At 42.7% G+C, this 20,248-nt stretch overlaps 1 protein-coding gene across 1 annotated transcript in view; it reads left to right on the forward strand.

Annotated features, from left to right (window-relative positions):
* The window catches only part of TAF3 (TATA-box binding protein associated factor 3), a 115,603-nt gene that overhangs the window by 71,911 nt on the left and 23,444 nt on the right, over positions 1 to 20,248 (forward strand). Inside the window, exon 3 of the mRNA XM_083821316.1 lies at positions 14,320 to 16,136. Within this exon, the coding sequence (XP_083677442.1) occupies positions 14,320 to 16,136 (1,817 nt within the window). The remainder of the gene's footprint in view (positions 1 to 14,319; positions 16,137 to 20,248) is intronic.

Here is a 20,248-nt window from a genome sequence, read left to right on the forward strand (position 1 = left end):
CCATAACGTATGAATAATAAAGCAGGATCGGCAAAAGATATGTCTCTAAAAGCCTTCTGAAAGGAATGAATGCTTCACGAGAATGAGGTGTAATTACTTTTTAATAACCGCTGAGATATGTCACATCTGAACAGCTTCTTATCTCTGAGAGTATCCTTGGGCATTTTGTATTTTTCTGGATGTGCATAAGAAATGAAGCCACGGTATCTGTCATGACAGGTGGGACACGGAGAACAGAGGAGTGGAGGGACTCTCCCTAAATGAGTGGTTGAGGAGCAAAGCCTGCAGGATGTACCTTGTGTGGTGGTGCAACCGAGCCAGCAAGCGATGCATCCCCGCTCACACTCCTGTTCGTTCCCCAGTTGCTTTGACCATGTGTCCACGTCCTCACCTGTCCCATCTTTCTCTATTTGCCCCTGAAATATTTATTTAGTGGAGCTCCTCTTTGTCTTATCTCCCTCTCCTTACTACTTCTTGGTGTTTCATCAGCTCCTTGTATCCTTTCCTTCGCTCTTGCCTTTGTTTGGCCACCGATTTCCTTCACCAGTTCAAGAAAATATCCCAAATGACACAAAAAGCAAATGTGTTCTTGTTGCTTCTGCTAAATGTAAGTGATGGAGAAAGCTTAGGATGAAGAACAGGAAAAAAGGAGGAGTTGTAATGTTGTCTGGGGTTTGGAAGGGGCAGGCGATGAAGGCCAACCAAAAGGATGCAAATACGAAGATGAGCAAAAATGGAGAATCAGAACAAAAAAAAAAAAAAAAAGAAAACATAGAAATGGGGAAGAAAATCTTCAGACTTGCTCATGATTTATTCATGCCTCAATGTGGGTGACTGCCGTACTTCACAAACATAAGTCAGGTCCCTGCCCCGTGCTTTTACAATTGGAGCTGGGAGGTGGGAGAAAGTAATACACAAAACCCCCCTCGTTTCAATTTATTTCTCTGTAACGCGTCCCAGAGCATCTTTCATTTTGGGGAGAGGAGGTAATGACAGATTGTCGTTGCTAATAGGATTTGGGTCAAACTGCCGCTTACTGTTTGGCACGTAACTAGATTAATAGGGTGGGTGTTCTTCAAACTTACATGCCACGGCAGGAAGATAATCCCCTCCCCACCGAATTTCAAGTCCCGCTCATCAGCGGAGGAGTTTGGCTGAGCGTGCTCTGCAACGATTTATCCATTAAAACCCAAGCTTCCCTACCAGTGGCTTTAATCCCAGCTCGGAAGGAGCTGCCTCGCCATGGCTGAGCACGCCTCGTTCTGCCTGGATCCCAAGCGTGCCAACAGTTAATGCTCCTGTCCATAAATCTCCCCTCCGTGCCCCAAAACCCATAAAGTGCACCGGTGAAGGTGGCACAAGTTGGGGTTTGTGGGAGCTTTATCTGCTCTAGCAAAGAGCTGGAAGACAGCCGAGCAATTTAGGTTAAAAATCACCAAATTCCTGCTCCGGGTGCCAGCAGAGGTCTTTGGTTTGTGGCTTCTTTGGCAGCCCTCGTAGAGCATCTTCTGGCCTCCCCGAGCATCTCAGTTCCCTCTCAGCAGGGAGCCACCTGAGAGGCTGCTGGTCTCAGAGCCCCGAAATGGGAAGATTACGTGGGAATCCGACAACTCCAAAATGAGGGATGTCTTTTTTTAGATCGGAGTGGAAAGTTAACGTTACATAAAACTGCCCACTGAAGCCAATTCCTTCGCTAAATTTGTTTTCATAGTTGTTGGTTGTTTTTTTTTTCATTTCTGCCAAGTGTCCAAGAAAAATACTGCTTAGCTAAAAGACATTAATTCAGCTTAAATCAGGGTATCCAACCCTTTGAGGCCAGTACTGATGTGTGCGCACACGTTTCTTGTTTAAATTGAGGCTGCTGCTTACTGGCTCTTTGTTTGCTTCTCCACTCTCCCAGCTTTCTATGCAGAGGATGCTTATCTCGTAAACTGCTGGAAACCTAATTGCTGAGCACCTTTTTTTAAAAATAATTTAGATGGAAAAGCAATATCCTGCAGGATTTCTGTGTATTTCTGTATAGCATCTATATGCTATTCATGCAACCCAACTCGTGAGGAAAGGATCTATTATGATCAAGTTAACTTCTAGTTAAGCCTAATCATTTTTTATTTTTTTTTTAAAGCAGAGTTCAATGCAAAGCACTTCTCATTTTCCTTCGCAATCAGAGCATCGTTTTTGCTTTGTTAAAGGACACAAGTTGCATCCCTTAGATATGCAGCTTGGGCAAGCCTTACAAAACAATTAGCGCGTCTTTCACATGGGCTAAACTTGATTGAATAATTACTCAAATAATGGTCAGTAATGGAATACATAGGGTTATCTCTTGGCTAATCCTCAGGTAATGGAGTTGGTGTATCTCTGATTTTTCTCGTAGGGGTTCCCAGCGAGCAGAAGACTGAGGCAAAAGTGATTATGGGAAGTGGAGGGAGTCACTGGAGGCCAGCAAGGAAAAGGAGGCCTTATCTTAAGCAATTAATCAAGAAAACTCCTACTGTGGGACAATTATTCAAAGTTAATTCTAAAATAGCTTCAGAGCCTGGGGTTCTGTTTTTGTGTGCGTGTTTTGGTTTTGTTTTGTTTACTTTTAAGAATTTCGCCAAGGTCATTGCGAGCGCTGGGGCAGAGCTTGCACCAAAACGAAGGCTGCTGCACGCTGAAGAGTGGGTTAAGCCTCACCCAACATTGGCTTTTGGTGGCTGTCAAAACTGTATTATTTTTTTTTAATTTAAAAATCCAAAGTTTCTAAAATTAGACAATCTTCTGAAACTTGTGTAACGTTTCAGACATCCATAAAAGCATCGTTCCTTTGCAGCCAAAAGGAGCATATCACAAATCATTTCGCTTTCATGTAATCGTCACCCCAGCTCTCCTGGGGTATGTACAAGACTGATATCTCTGAATCTCCCCTCAATTCTTTTTCTCTGGTTTATGCGCTGCTTTTTGCTTAGCTCAGTCGTCTTGCAAAGGCTTGCAGCAACTGCAGGATTGCAGGGCTGTTTCGTGACTGCACCGGTGGTTTTGCAAAAGGCTTTTGTGTTTCAAGTTGTCCCCCAAGCAGCTCTCGTTCTGTAGGAGCGCCCTGTAGCCTGCCTTGCTCGGTTTTAAGCCTCCGAGCTCCCTTGGAAGTGAGATTTATTTGAAGATGTTGCTGTGATCCACGAGGTCCTGCAGAAAGAAGCAATAGATTTGAGCAGCCGTCCCTGAAAAAATTATAAGGTCACGGTGAAAAAACACAGGTTTTAAATTGGATGTGGTTTAAATTTTCCTGCAGCCTCCTGAACGGGGCTGTGTGCCGAAATGGGAAGCTGCCCGCAGAATTACGACTCGGCACGGTCACCCCACGCTCTCCTGGCATGTTTTTTCCAGCCCTGCTGACAGCAGCATCTTGAACCCGACTTCAGCGCAGGGCTGCCCCGATGGGTCCGTGCTCACACAGCCTGATGGGTTCTCTGTCTTCCTACGGGCACTTTTTGCAGGGCATGGGTGCAGAGGGAGAGGGACAGGCGTGTTCCCATACAGAACGAGGCAGAGAGGCTGAGAGACAAAGAGAGTCACTAATTGGATTTGTAGCTGTAAGGAAAAAAACTCTTAAAGTAAACATTTTCCTCTCTTTAAGTCTTTCCTTGGCTCCTTTCGTGAAGACCGCCTGAAAGTATCTGTTTCGGGGGTGAACCCTTCCCAGCAAATTTAATTTTGAGGCTTGTCAAGCTTTATTAAAGCCTTATCATCAGTGATTTCCTTCTCTGCTAGATCAAGAAGATTGGATTTGTTATGGGATTCGTATTGTAGCTCGGAATTCTTCCCAGCAAATGGGGGGGGGGGCACGTTTGTGCCGAGACACACGCTACCAGCACGCAGCGCCGAGGTCCCGCGCCGTGCCTTGTCAGCACAAACCCAAGGAGATTTTGGAGGCTGCTCAGCCAAAATCCTAAGCTGGAAGCACGTATGTATTTCTGAGTTAGCATTTGCTTGAATAAACACGTTGCTCTGGATGACAAAAGTTTCCCTAACTGCTGCTGGTGTCCTTAAAGAAGTTTTATACCCAGTTCCCAGCACCATGAATATTTGGTAAACGTTTCTGCGTGTGGTATATGTACATATATTAAGAGAGAGGATGAACGCATGCCTTCTTCTGACTTTGCAGATGTAGTAACTCTGTTAGCCTTAGTGGGAATTTCCCATCCGTGGTAGGATGGTTTGGGTTTATTTTTTTTAAATTTCAGTGATGTATTTTCGTCTGTGCCCCTGTGGATAGATACTGAAGATCAGGGTTTTGTCCAACAGTGTAGATGGACTTCTTCCCATTTATTGTAGAGCACAGCATCTGGTTGACATCTTTATTTATCTCAATTCATATATTGAAAATAAACTTCTCCCTCTTCCCCATTCTTTCTCATCTTCTATAAAATATTCTCGATTAGCTTGGGAAATGCTCCATTTCCCTTTCTTATCCAATAAAAACAATCAAATGTAAGGAAGAGTTTTATATACATGCTCTGATTTTTTTTTTCAGTGCCCAGAAGTAGGCAAAGCGCTTTGAAAAACACTGCTATGGTTCTCGCCCTGAGCAGCTCACCACTTGGTTTTGAACGTGCCCTTGCAATTGCAAGTAAGGCACAATAGGAAAAGGAGCAGAAAGATAATTAATGGCCAAATGAGTTGAACTAAAAAGTTATTTGAAGGGGATATAAACATTTTTCACCTTTTTTACAATGGTAAAGTTGTGGTTTTGCCCTGCCTAACAGAGTGGACTAACAGGAGTGTTGAGCAAAAGCCTACCTCTGGTCAAGCATTTTTGCTAAAGCTCCACCATGTGAGCAAGTACAGAGCACATGAATACCCAAAATAGTCAAAATTTACTTTTTAAGGGGGTAAGGCAAGCCACGGGAGGATGCACATAATTATAGCTGATGGCAAGCTGCAGCTGGCAGAGGTGCTCTATCTTGGTGGGGACTTCGTGCCACCCTTAGCACAGTGGTGCCCACGTCCACATGGTCTGCATTTTGAGCTGAGCTGCCCATTCAATAGGAAACCATGGTTTTCCTATTCCTGTTCCTTCCATGCTGCTGCTTACACCTCAAACATCTTCCCGATGTTGATCAATATTGTCCCTTTCCTCCGTCCCTTTGGCTCTGTTGCAAGATATTAAATAGTCAGGGTATTTTCTCACTTCTGCATCTGAGTACACGGATGCATATGTAGGTTGTAAACCTGGGAAGGGCTCAACCGAATTCACCAAGGCCAGGTAAAAAATTTTGGATGGATATAACGATGTATGATAATATACATAACGATGGATAAACTACAGGTAGCCCAGAATAATAAATCCCTACGGTGTGCCTTTACTAGGAAGCACAAATAGTTGCTTCGTAAAATATTTATAAAAGTCTATTTTTTTTTTAGCATGGGAATTTATTAAAGGTAGAACAGTATATTTTCTTATACAGAACAGTACTGTAGAAAAGGAAAAGCACTGTAAAAACCTTCAAAATGTTTATATAGGTTCAGTGTATTTGTTTTCACTGAGATCTGTGATACTTGAAAAGCTGGTTTGGAAAGCTCAGCCAGAAAGATTAGATATGTGGGTGCAAAGTGAAAAGACTGACCGTCTGCATCCCTTTTGTCACGAAAAATGCGTATAAACCCCTCATATTACATCTGAGAGTTGTCAGATACAGATAATGCTGCGTGGATTTGGGGTCTTTAGATCGCAAATTTGATCTTTGCAAGGGGAGCGGTGCAGAGTCTGGGTTGTAACAGAAATCCTGCCCAGAAATACTCACGGGGAGATTATGAAAATGCTATAGGTACCGACGCTGGCTACAAAGATCTACTTGTGCATATGTCTTTAAAGGGGGGAAAAACTCCTTAATACACAGTATTACCATAGCTAGGCCCTATTATACTATTGTAATCATAGCTGAAGCAAGAACGGTGATTAACGATGGCAATTTATTGTATCTGACGAGTGGAGAAAATAGGAGATGTTGTCGTTATCATAAATCATATCATAAATAACCAAAGAGAAGCACTCAGAAAGCTTGTGTGGTGTCAGCAGCAAGGCCTTTCAGGCACGTTAGCCCAGGATGTAGCCATAGAAACCCCAAAGTCATATTGTTATCTTAGTCTTGCTGCAGTTATGTGATACAACAGTATTAACATATAGATTAGGCCATTTATAATACTAGGTGTCATTTCAGGTTGGCTTGCTTATATAGCATTTTAGTTTTTTATTGTGCCGAATGTTAGGGAAACGCTGCATTTTTCCAGGTCAGTATATAGCCATTTATAACAGATCAGCTTCACACCTCTGTCAGTCTTGCTAATGTACTGTGTTATTGATTGGTTGTACTGTGTGAATTGTCATTGCCTAATTACCTCGTCTTTGCTAATAATTTCATTTTTTGGAAGTCAAATGTTCCTTTGCAGAGAAAATCTCTACTCCTTCACGCGTGCGTGCCGGCAAGTTCCCCGCCCTGGTAAGGACCGGACACCCGTGATGATAAAAAATACGCTAAAAAAGCATGCAGATTTGTCCAGATTTTGTCATGGGGAGGTTTTCTCCCTCCATCCACGTTGGGATCTCGTAGCACCCACCCTCCTGCAGCTGTCAGGGGAGAGGCTCCGTCGCAGGTGAGGCAGAGCAGCACCAAGGTGACCACAAAAAGCCTGCCCCACCGCCGCGCCACGTTCTCACGCGTGGTCTCGCTCGATGGCTTCCTAAAGATGCTTCTGTGGTTGTTTTTGCTTTACATCCAGAGGCTTCATAACAGCTCCGGCCACGTTAGCATAACGTTGCCATGCACATGCATTTATTTGTATATGGGATCTACACAAACCGTCGAGCCACTAGTAAGAAGTCAAAGAGAAAATAAAGGCTCCCTCTTTGCATTTAGACAGGAGTTTGCTTGCTGAGTGCAGCCCAAATGCAGGACTGATATTTTGTCGGGTCAGAGAGAGAGACTGTGAGCTGATAACAATCTGCCAACTGTGTTTTTCTGTCTTCAGCAGGAAGTTGGGTGTGTCGTTTTAAGAATCCTGGGTAGTTTGGCTTGATAAACATTGCATACTCTAAAAAGTATTATAATGAGGACCGCCACTAGTAAGTATTTAAAAGTGCTTTTTTCTCTTGGCATCCAGTATCCCAGAGCAGCACTGGAAGCTAAAGTTGCACATCTTACCCTACCTTCAGCCAAGATCTGATGCTGCCAAGGGATGCTCCGCTCCTCAATCCTCGTCTTTCCCACACCCTCAGGTTTGCGTGAGCCTGAGACGGGTTTTTTACTTTGCCAACTGGACAGAAAAAATATTTTCTCTCTCTAATCCCCCCCCAGATATATTTCCATCTGAGTTAGACGGTTAAGTCAGTTCACTATGGAGGAGGGTGATGATAGAAGAAGGGAGGTGCAGGACTTCTCTCCAGACTTTGCTAGCCCAAAAGTTTGCTCGTTAACATCACAGACCAGACTGGTGATTTGAGTTCAAAACAACAGATCATCTTTCTTATTTCAGCCTGGATTAGTTCCCCATTTTTTTGCCTAAATGCTTGAACCAGAACAAAAGAGGGGATGGGATTGTACCTTATTAAAACAATCCTGTGATGTAGAGCTACAACTTTAGTAGCTATGGTTCGTTTCTGGTGAACTCTGGATTTCTTATTCTGATGTTGGTGTTTAAACTTGAATTTCTCCGTCGATTTCATACCAAGAAATGGCTAAGCAAGAGTGTGAAGCAGTTGTTCGGCAGAGTGGAGAGGTAGCTGCTTTGTAATTGTAATTTTGTAATTGGAATTGGTCTGGAAATTCATGAGTCCTGAGCCGGATCACGGCTATTGTCCATATTTCAAGATCTCACCATTAGGATGGAGGGGAGTTTTGTAAACCACTTGGAGCTTTTGGACAGGTTGAGAACTGCTTTTGGAGTTACCCATTGAGAACTGCTTTTGGAGTTATTCTTAAAAGTATACATCAAGCCTGCCAGTCCTGTTGAACACCTCCCAGCCAGGTTCATGTTGATTGTTGAAGGTGCCAGCAGGCCACTTGAGCCAAAAACCTCAAATACGACTCACGAGTCTGGGTGCTCAACTTCAGGCACCTCTAACATCCTCTTTACCATCTTTCAGTTGTGCAGGCAAAGTCACCAACCACACCTGAAAGCTCTTGAGTTTTATTTTTCAACTACATTTGTGGTTTCTCCATTTTAGAACATACCGAGAACGCACTGGAATGAACTCAATGGCAATTTCAGTGGTCAAACTGGAGACACGTGGAAAAAGAGTTCCTGTTATGGTGCAATATCACCAGCACTCTTCCCAGGGAAAGTCTTGATCGGAAAATGTCCGGGGTTGGTAATAGGTTGGTTGATCTTTACAGGGTACAAGAGAAATCTCTTGGTGCACCACCTGTTTGGTGAACAAGTCACATCAGTGATTAGTTGTCTTCATGTGACAGAGAAGTTCTGTATATAAATCCGGCGTTTTAGACTCAAAATGCATTGCAGGTATCTTAGTGTGTTCATTTTGCATTAGGGTATCAGGATATTGGTCTGCAGGATATCAGGATTGAATTTTGTTGCTCTTGCATCAATTTCCTTTACAGACTACAAGCACACTTGCTGTTTGTTTTGGGGAAAAGCCATGGTTATTACAAGGTAAAGAGATGCACCCTATCGTGGCATAAGAAAAAGTCCTTTCACTGGTAGCAGAAGTCAAAAGCCTCTACTTATTAGGATATGATAGGGATATTAAGCCCTTGACTTAGTGACTTACAATTTCCCAAAAGATATTTTTAGCTTAATCTCATGCTTTACCTAGACAATAGGAAGATGATTTTGGAAGTCTGCAGGAAAATAGATGGTATTTTTTCATTGGAAAGTGTCATATATTGGGGTGGGAAGGGTCACTTTCTTGCATTTGGGAAGCTGAGCTGGCTGTGCGTATAAAATCTTCAGCTTGACATCCATGCTTGGAAGGAGGGACGAATTTAAGATTTCAGTACAGGCATTGCCACATTGTGCCCTTTCCTGTGTCCAAATTTTCCTTAAAAAACAAATTCCATATCGAGGCAGAAGGATTCAGAGACCTGATACAAGCAGAACTGTGCGAGAAGGAAATTCACCAGCTGATACCGGATGAGACCTACTGTCTGGTCTTTATTTGGCCCTTCTACATTCCTCTAGAAAACAAAAGTTCAAGTTCTGTTAAAAATAAAAGTTATGTAAGAGATGTAATTGTTGAAAACAAGCATGTGTGGATTGTATGGAAGTAACAGCGCATCCAGAGTTGCATCCTGGTGGCTTTGCTCTGATAGCTGATACTGTTCATCTGGCATACTAAAGTTATAATCAAACACAAAATGCCAAAACCTTGTGCTGCTATAGCAGTAAGAATTGGCTTCCTTACTACGTTAGTCGTTGCGTTGAAGCTCCGAGTTTGCTGTTAGCAATATTTCGTTAGGCTTTCTTCAGCAAGTGGCGTCCAGTTGAGGCCAGCAGGTCTGCCCATGTCATCCTGTGCTCAGAGGTACTGCATCCTTCTGAGGTCTCCAGGTCTTAGCGGGACGCTTTTCTCCTGCCACCACCCTGTAACCTAGGGAAATACTCATCCAGTTTCCAGAAGAGAGGCTGGAGCTTTGCTTTAATGAAATACCAGCTGACAGAGCATGTTCTTTAGGACTGTCTAGTTGTAAGTGCTTGGGCTGCTGTCTCTAAAGGTACCAAGAAAAGGTCTGGTAATGACCAAGATGATGACAATTTTAATTTTCTATATATTTTGTGATATATATATATATATATGCCCTGTTTTTTTCTGGATTGAAGAATACCTGTATGTGGGTGCCTTTCTCTTCAGTCAGAAGAGTTTTGCACAGATTTTTCCCTGCCTTTCCTTTCATCTGACCTGTTGCTGAAAGAGCAGCGAGCCTCCTGTAATGGGGCAGCCAGGGAAGAACCACTGTGTGCTGTGCGTGGTTGCATTACTTCTTCTGCCGTAAACACAGAATTTCTGTTCTTGTGTCAGATGTAGGGACAAATAGTCCCTAGATCGTCATGAAAGTGGAAGTTCATTACCGAAGTGTTGAGCATTGCTGTCCTGAAACCAAGCCATGGCCAAATTAAGGAGGTGTATATTCAATAAGCCTTTGGTTTTGGAATCCCTGCTGCTACAGGAACACGGTGTACAAAGACGGAAATTTTGTGCTGCTTTAGTGGTTTTTCGTTAAAAAGGTGCAGGAGTTTCAGTTTCTTGCCTGATCTGTTCAGCTTTAAAAGCTTTTCCAGGATTTGAAGTGGTGACAGATCCCCGCTGCTTGCATTTCGGATTCTAATGTTCTCCGTCCCGCGATCCCGAGGAGCTACATATTTATCAAATTCAGCTTTTACGACAGCTCTGCGAGGTGAAGTTATCATCACTTGTCAGATGGGGAGACGGGGGCACGTGGTGTGACCTGCCCGAGCTCGTGCTGCAGACCTGTGTCGGGAGAGGGGCGAACTTTTCGCTCCCTTTCCGTGTGCCTTAACTTCAAAATCAGCCTTTCGTGGAAGCGAAAAGCTTGCCCTGCTGTAACAGGCGGCGTTAAACGTCCTGCGTATCGCCTCAGATACGCTCCGGAACGAAATGCTGTCTTAATAACCACTCGTCTCGGGGCTGTCAGCTTGTTTTATTTCAGCAGCAGCAAATCCACGTTTGGGGCCGAGCTCGTCCCTCCTGGATCCCGGTGCCTCCTTTGAACCCAGGCTCTGCATATGGGGACGGCCGACATAATAAACAACTGCTCTGTAAAGCTTTAGTAATGTGAGCATTAATATTGATCCGGCACTGCCTTTTCTAACAAAAAAAAATATATATATATATGTTATCCGTTATCTTGAGAAACCTTCCAAACAGCTCCAGTCTCCTTTCATTACAGGAGAGAGTTATTAGGGCAGATGGCCGAGGTGATATCCGTTTGACCTAGAGATGCTAACTCAAGAGGAGGATCATTAATAAGGTGGTCGGAGATAGGGAGGGATCGCCGTAAAGAGGGTTAAGAAGCAATCCGGTGCACAAAGGCTTGCACAGCGAGAAGTGCCCGGTACCGAATGAGATGGGCAAAGGTGACAAAGTGGCCGCACGGTTTTAAATACTCATCATCAAGTCAAGCAGATTGCCTTTAAAGGCTGATGGTTTTTGCCACGTTCAGTTCCTGCTCCACTGTGAATCCTTCTGGAGAAAAAAAGGCCCCAGAGCTCTTATATTTAAGACAGAGATTGCATTTTCTCTAATTAAAAAGAAAAAAAAAATAAAAAAGAGGCGCTTTATTGTTTTTTTGCCATGGCCACAGCTGCAATGGCTCAGGTTTGAAAGCTGCTGTCTGGCAGAAAACCAGTCCTCGCCGAGAATCAGACCGTGGCCTTGTTCCAAGAGAAATTTGGGTTTCATTTGACCAAGATAGGATTCCAGATTGTCATCTGAGCATGTCTGAAAAGTGGTGAATGTGTGTCAGTAGTTAAGTGCTCGTGAACTTCCTTAGTCCCTGGATTGTTCAGGACTGACCCAGGCAATTTTTTCCAGATGTCTGGGGGGATCCAAGTCCTCAGCAAAGGGCTGGTAATGCTTCTGCTTCCTTGCTAAGCTGTCTTTGTGGCTTGCAGGAATGCGCATGAAAGCTCGGAGCCAAGACACCCCGATTTCTGCTCTCACCTCTCCAAGCTGCACTTTAACCTCTTCTGCCCTTCCCTGGCATCTCCGTACGAGATCATAGAAACTTCTCAGGCCTGGTGCTAGCTTTACTTGGCCTTATAAAAAAAATAAGCATCGCCCTTTTTTGTTGTACAAAGCTCCAGTTCCTGTTCTCCGAACCTCTTCCAAAATTGTTTTTTCGCTTTTGATCCGGCAGCTGCTCGTTTTCGGCAATCCTGAGTAGGTAAAACATGAGAAGTACCTTGGGATGGGAAGGACTTACAAAAATATGAAATATTGCAGTGCACTTCGGTGAGCCACAGTGTAACAGGGGGGCTGCTTAAGCAGGCACCGTGCAGAAATCTTTAGAAAAAAATATTGAAATTATTCTAGTAGTTTTTCTACTTTTTTTTTTTTTTTTTTTTTACTATCACAGTAGCTTTTCTTCCACTTTATTCACTATGATATACTACTTTTTATCCTTGTGGTGTTTCCATTAAAATATTTTATGTTGCCATCTCTAACGTGTGGATGTGCAAGCCCTGTCTTTCCTGATGTCTGAATTTGGCCACGCTTTTTGTCTTGTGGCCAAGGCGGAAGACTTCGTTAAATCCCGGCTTTACCGTATGGTGTTTGTTTTAAATTTTATCGCTCTTTAAAATTGAAAATGAAAACAAACTCTTCGCAGCAAACTAAGTACTGAATGGGGTTGGGAGGGAATTGCTCGGTAGCAACCGATGCTGGATGACATCTGATGAATGCTAATTCTTCATCCCCAAAACAATTTTGAGCAGATGAAGGGAGCTGATTTCTGCAACAGCTTAAACAGAGATTGAAATGACTTCCATGATCTGGCAGCAGATTTTTTCCCACAGAGCAGGTGCAGGCTCAGTCCACAGTGATTTCTCAGTTATACTCTAACTTTGCTGTTTCAGAAATGTAATGTCAGTGCCCAGCCAGGCAAAACCTAACTCCCTAACATTTCTGTTTTTCACGGAAGGCTAAGACTTTATCCTCAGGCAAAGTCTCCTCTCTGGGCTGGCTGCTGTAAATCCTCTGGGCCCTGGCAAAAGCCAGAGTTGCTAGCTCATTTTACTTAATTTGTGATGCTGGCAAGATTTGTGCTGCAGCCCAGGGCTCTTAACTCAACTCTACTAAATCAGAGCATTGACACATTACAGTAGAGAAACCTCAGCACGGAAAACCTGAAAATAAATGCCTCCCAAAGAGATATTTCAGAAAGATGCTGTCTTACGAAGCTCTAAACAGGGTTAGTGTTACGAGCTGCTCAGTGTTTACTTCTCTAAAACCACCTGCTCATTAAGAAGTTGGGGTTTATCCGCTAGCATAAAATGTTTTTTGCAGGGATGGGACCGGTGTGGATGTAATGACGCAATTACAACCGGTGGAAATGTGGCAGCGGAAAACTCCGGTGTGGACGTTCTTATTCCAGACCAAAAATCCTTTTTCCTGCTTAGATAATTCCATTTCAAAAGTGAGGAAGTGTAGCCAAGAGGATAAAGTGCTTGACTGTGGTTCAGGAGATCAGAGTTTCTCTTATTCTCAAACCTGCTCTGGATTTTCTGAGAGATCTCAAGTGAATTTTCTCCTTTCTCCGCACCGTAATGCCACACACGTGAGACTGAAGATGGTAGTAGGAATAGGAAAAAGCAAAAAAAAATGAAAAATTAAAAAAACAGAGCAACCACACAGGTGATGTTCACACTGGCTTGAAACAGTGGGTGCCTGATGTTCATACTGGACATTTTTCGGGGTTTGTTTTATTTTCAAAAGCTGGCTTTTTTGGTCTCACAGCCTGAATGCCCACTTGTGACTTGTGCTTAGGTGCGTTCCTCTGGCAGCATATCTTTCATTTTGGTTTCTATAAAGCAAGAATCCAGCTTATGCACTCCAGAATTGCTCCATGGTACAAACAGAGCGACACGGGGTGATGGGAGATGGCTTCCAAAGGCACGCTCCTGTACCAACACACGATGCAGAGGTGTTTCCATATAATCGTAACAGATAACGTCTGCATACAGCAAGCTCTTGAGATAGAATCAGAAAAAAGAGCCTGGCAGGTTGAACGGGGATCAGTCCTCTGCTTTAACCTTCAGGCTGCGCCGCTTCAAGAAAAACAAATCAGGTTTAGGAAGACAGTTTCCTAGTAGTTAATCCACCGTCAAAATTCTGTGATATATAAGCAAGACAGCTAATTCCAGTGAATTTTACTTTGATGTACACTTTGCAGTCCACTTTGTTACAGCAAAAACCACTTCAGCCTCTCTTCCCTTGTTTAAATGAATGAAGCAGGTTCATGTAATCCAAACTGATGCAGTAAGAATTAATCAGGGCATTTTTGTACGTGACTGGTGCTTCAGACCTGCTCTGAAAGGTCTGCGACCATGAGTGAAGTCTCCCCTCGTGTCCTGTGCTCATGGGTTTGGTGTTAGACTTGAGATAAAGAAACCTGCCAGTTGTGATGGTGGCTGTTGCTCAGAAGAAACACCTCGTTTTCCTTCCACGTAGACCAGTAGGAACCTGTTGGATGGCCAGTTCTCTCATGGGCTGAAATGCCTGGGAACTTTTGATGCCTGTTTGTTTCTGTAAAACGCATTTTGAATTATCCTAATGCTTTTTGTAAATGTTCTTTGTTACAGAAGAGGAAGAGGAACAGGTGCCTACTGATGGAGGGACATCTGCAGAGGCCATGCAGGTGCCACTGGAAGAAGAGGGAGATATGGAAGAGGATGAGGCAATTAATGATGAAAACTACTTGAGCAAGAGACCGTTAGAAAGTCCTGAAGCTGAAGAATTCCCACCTGTGAAACGGCCCAAACTATCTGTTTCTAAAGGGGACGCTCTGGATGGAGCTTTGGAACCACGTGAGCCTCTTAGCTCAATAAATACCCAAAAAGTACCACCAATGCTTTCTCCAGTTCATGTTCAGGACAGTACAGACTTAGCCCCTCCTTCACCAGAACCACCAATGTTGGCTCCTATTGCAAAATCGCAAGTGCCAACTCCCAAAACAATAGAGGCAAAGCCATTTGCACCCAAAACAAAATCCAAAACAAGTTCTCCAGGGCAAAAGACAAAATCACCTAAAACTACTCCCTCACCAGTGGTTGCTGGAAGTCCCATACGTTCACCAAAAACTGGATCCAAAGAAAAAAAGTCACCAGGTCGCGCCAAGAGCCCAAAAAGCCCTAAAAGTCCAAAAGCTCCTGCTCATGTTCCCCCACCACCTGTTAAGCCTGAGACACCGAGCAGAACCCCTCTGGCTGCATTAAGTGACAAGATAGGAAAGGAAAACATTCAAGTAAAACAAGCGCAGACAACACCCGAGCCTGTCACCAAGCCAAATATTGAAAACCAGACTAAGAAATTACCAGTAATGGACAAGACTATTGATGATTCAATAGATGCTGTGATTGCTCGTGCGTGTGCAGAACGAGAACCTGATCCCTTTGAGTTTTCCTCTGGTTCTGAATCCGAAGGGGAAATTTTTACCAGCCCAAAAAGACTTTCTGTTTCAGAGACTACAACTCCTAAACCTTCTGTTTCTGCCAATAATACCAGTAAGGCAGGAGCAACCCCAGTACCTCCTTCAGGTGGGACTTCAAGCTCAGACATTTCATGGACAATGGATGACTCGATTGACGAGGTCATTCGAAAGGCAAACATGGGGACACCTTCTAATCCACCTACCAACTTCACTTACTTCTCCTCTCCTTCTGCTTCACCACCAACTCCAGAGCCTCTTCTCAAAGTCTATGAGGAGAAAACCAAGTTGGCTTCATCAGTAGAAGTGAAAAAGAAACTGAAAAAAGAGCTGAAGACAAAAATGAAGAAGAAAGAAAAACAAAAGGAAAAAGATAAAGAGAAAAACAAGGAGAAAAATAAGGAGAAGGAAAAGAACAAGGAGAAAGATAAAGACAAGGAAGTAAACAAGGAAGCGAAATTTCAGTGGAAGGAACTACTCAAAGATGATGATCTTGATCCCTATAAATTCAAACTAAAGGACTTTGAGGACACTGACACAAAAGTAAAGTTGAAAGATGGCAATACCAAAAAAGAAAGAGAAAAGCATAAAGATAAAAAGAAAGAGAAGGAGAAAGGCAAAAAAGACAAGGATAAGAAAGACAAAGAGAAACTTAAAGATAAGGGTAAGGAAGATAAGATAAAGGTTTCATCAGCACCTCTTGTGTTACCTCCCAAAGAAATGTCTTTGCCCTTGTTCAGCACACCAACTGCCATGAGGCTTCCTAGCATGTTACCTTCCTTGTCTCCAATGCTTCCTGAAAAATTGTTTGAAGACAAAGAGAAACCAAAAGAGAAGAAAAAGGACAAGAAAGAGAAGAAGAAAAAGAAAGAAAGGGAAAAAGACAAAGAAAAGGAAAAGAAGGAAAAGGAAAAGGAGAGGAAAGAGAGAGAAAAGAAAGAGAAAGAAAAAGAGAAACACAAACATGAAAAGGTGAGTTGTTTAGAAGAGTTGAGGTGGCATATTTGCTTGAAAAGTACACGTGGATTCCTGTATTTGCTGCTGAGCGTTCAGGTGATGTGTGATTACAGGTTTGATATTAAAAACAAACAAAAAACAGCTCCAGGACTTCCAGGAAGAAGTCCTCCAAAAGTTTCAGGGGTCATCCCACCTCTCTGGGAAGCAAAACAGTGGAAGTCCGACTTTGTGAATTTGAAATGTGAGATTGTCTTACAATGCTTTTTGGTTTTGGTTTGTTGGTTTTTTTTGTTTTACCCAAAATTTCTGGTTTTCTTCAACTCATTTTTCACTTGGAAACACACAACAAATGTATGTTCCAATGCACAATTTTTGTTCTGTAAATTTCCACTAGTGGTGTCAGCAACGTTTCATAGAAACTTCAAATTTAGTTTCTCTAGAAGTCCACTGTTTTCAAAGATTATAGAAATCTGCCAAGTGGGCATAAATGAGGAACAGGAGTTATTTGTCACTATGTCAGGAGAAAAAGGAAACAAGTTCACCATTTACATCACATTTCAGAATAGCTACAGAATCCTCCATTAGCCTGACCAAAGCCTTGTTGCTCCAGTTTGATGGAAGTAAGAAAATTGTTTTCAAACGGTGGTCTAAGTGCATACACTGAATGTTCAAATATCACCTTTTGTTTTGAATTTGAAGCTTGAGAGAGAGAAAGGGACAACTGATTTCCAAACGGGCTGAGCTCTTTCTACTTCTGTAGCTCTTACTGATTTACATCAGCTGAAGACAGTTTCTTCTTTCCAATATCGCCTAATCTTCAGAATATCTTTAATATATAAGAAATGAAACCAGCATATTTGCATGTTATCAGATTTGAAATCCCATTAGAAATGGCTCCCCTAATTCAGCATTTGCTGTACTCTTTGTCACTTCACCTTATAATGTGCATTAAATTGTTAATACCAAAAAAAAAAAGAAGAAAGATTGTCGTGGATACAGATAACCTTGGATACAGGATTTCCTAAATCTCTGTCCTTAGCATTAGGAAGCACTACTTAATTTCTGGTTTTACAAAGATTCTCTTTGCGTCCTACTTTGAGCATGATACTCAGTTCATACAAGCTCAGACTTGGGATATTCTTCGCTTTCCATTTTGCCACTGTGAGAGACCGTACCCTGTTGTGCTATCTGGTAGACTTGAAACAAACTGTTGATTTCAAAATTTAGACTATATTTTAAGTAGAAAAGTGGCATTTCTGTGCAGAATCCAGCTGATCGGGAAAACTAATATTTGTCTGCTGTGGATGAATCAGTGATTGATGAGGTGGTGCTCCAGTTGTCCATGTTAATTTAATGTCCAAGTTTCAGGCTGCAAAACATTGTTTCATGGACTCCTCATTTGGTCTGGATGGCAGCTCTCTCCCTGCCCCTCATGCTCGAGGTGGCTTGCCAGTATTTCACTGAGAATTTTGGGAGAGTTTCCTCAATAAATTAAATACTCGTATATAAAATAGAGGTAAGTTGTTTGTTTTTCATACGTTTGATTTTGCGTTTCTTATCCAATTCTCTGAATCTAATTTGTTGTAGAGCAATATAACAGCTACACAAACAAATACAAACTGGTAAAGCTTGAATATGGACTGAACATATATATATTAGGAAAAAGAGTTCAGCGATAAGAAAAACTTGGACAAATTAAATTGACAAAGCTGCCCATTACCTTGGCAAAAAGTCCCTGTCAGAAGATAAACTTTAAAGCTAGAATGCATGAAAGAATCCCCAGATAGAATTAAAATTTAAACTGATTCTTGATAGATAAGCTTTTTTTAAATCCACCTCTTTGCTTCAAGTCAGGATTTTAAAAATAAATTTCCCCTTTAAATCTCTTGAGCGATTTTCATTTTTTGCAAGGCCGCACTGCTGGTGTCCTGGAAAAATGGAGAGTTAGAGCTTTATCAGTTGGTGCCCTGAGGTATGTGGCAAAGAAGCTAAATCCTTGAAGATTAGCAAAAAAAATGCAGCACATGGCAATAAGGGGCTTATATGACTACTAGTATTAGTTCAGGTGAAAGAAGTATTGCTTATACATAAAACTGGACAAATCCACTGACAATGTATTTTTAGTTAGCTACAAAGGAGTCTTATATTGCTGGACTTTACCTCTTTGGTGATTTGGGAAGCTTAGTAATCCACTGTAAATGCTCTTCTGCTGGCCCCAATTCCTAGTATTACTCCCGAATGCTGCTCTTTCCTTTTAACCCCTAAAAGTACATGTTTCCTTAATTTAGCTTTTAGATCACGCAATGACTTATTTAGGCAGCGGTCGTGGTTTAGGAGCAAATGATGGAGTTACTGCTCGGCCACCGAGCTGTCCGCGACGCATCTGCTTTGGAGGTGTAAGTGCAGTCTGGAAGGTAGGTTTGGGGGCTGCTGAAAACTTCAGCCCCTGGTGGCCATTGCAAATCATCAGATTCGTTACATAAAGCAGTAAGTAGCAGCTATTGCTGTTCTTAAACAGAAGAGTTAACTCGATATAAGAATCAATGGTAACATTTCCATTCTTCAAATATAATTGCAGTTATTATGCAAGCATGCGGCCCATCCTGTTGGGGAATTGAAGCTGGTTATACCGTTTTCCCTGTAATTTACCCCAAGTTCCTGGGTAGAAAGACTCAGAGCAGCACCAAGTACTCAACATAGATGGCTGAAAGCAGAAGCTAAAGCCTAAAGCGTTCAGTCTCAGGGCTGAAGAAGAGGAGATTGGGGTAGGGCTTGCAGCTCCATGCTCTGCCCAAACTGTTGGGGTGCTGCCCTGGGAACCCGGAGACGAGGCTGGAAGCAAGGGTGCTGCCCTGCACGCGGTGCCAAATTAAAAGCAGACAATTGAAGCAGTTACACCCCGCTTCTACGACAGAGATTACTGGGCATGCTGTAGGAATGACTGAGCAGCTTGTGAAGCAGCTGCTGACCCAGTTTCAGCTAACCTTAATACGCTGAGCTGTAAACTAAAGCAGTCGAGGAACTGCCTCACAAGAAAGGGAGCCGTCCTCGCATCAGTGCCGGGCTTGCCACTGCTGCCCCAAAGTAAACAGTTCTTACTCGTGAGTGAAAATCTTACCGTCAGTGTAGAGGAAGACCAGGATATCCACAATATCGCTGTGAATGCTCCTTAATTTTTGTTCTGCTCCAACCCTACACGCAAACCCTCCTCTTGTATCAAAGGGTAAGAGTTTGGATTGTTGCAGAGCCCAGTTTTCCTCTCAGAGCAGACTGTGCTGTTAGTATTTGACATGAAGAAGTGTTATACGTGATTTTCTTTTGCCATATGAGCCCCTGCCATTGTTTCTTAGATCAGCTTTGCGGTATACAAATAATAATGCAAAGGACATTGATACAAGGGCCCAATGAGGTGGGTATCTTTGTGTGCTGTGTGCTGTAAGTACAAACTTCAATACCAGATCTCCATTCAGTGGACGATGCTACAGTTTAAGATGTCAGGAAAGCAGTTAAAAGACTTACCCATTGAAAGCAGCAGTGAAATCGTCCCAGCCAGTAGGAGCTCCAGAGATAACAAAAAAAAACCTCTTGCAACATTACAGGGGCGTGACATAACAAAAAATTGGGCTGTATAAACAAAAGGTTAGAGAGTAGCCTGTGTAGCAGGCTAATACATATCCACGGAGAGCTTTATCAAAAAGTGTGGTTAACAGTATCAAAACAGAAATACTACACAGGCTGCAGCCCTTCTCTCTGGAGTAGACATCTCCTGATGAGCAGCTCCAATTTTTTGGACAAGGTGTGTGGCACAGGGCTTTGTCCTTAGGAGTCCTAACAGAAGTCCTAGCTGAGCCCCTCCCTTCTGTCCTGCTGTCTCCTGCACTAGTCTATGCTTTAAATTGGTTGTGTGCCCTCTCTTTCTTTATGAAAGCATTTTAAAACAGTTTGTTCCCGCTGAGAATTGCTCAGGTTTCCGTTCAGTGTATGCTTGCTCTTTTTGTCTCTCAAATTCTTGGACCATATTTTGCTAAATTCCTGTTTTGTTAAATACAGTGATGCACGTGCTCAAAATGAGATCAGTCTCCCTCTCTGTATGTGTATATATACATATAATGTGTATATATATATAT

The sequence above is a fragment of the Anser anser genome (genome assembly GCF_964211835.1).
Source record: "Anser anser genome assembly, chromosome: 1".
Taxonomy (NCBI): Eukaryota; Metazoa; Chordata; class Aves; order Anseriformes; family Anatidae; genus Anser; species Anser anser.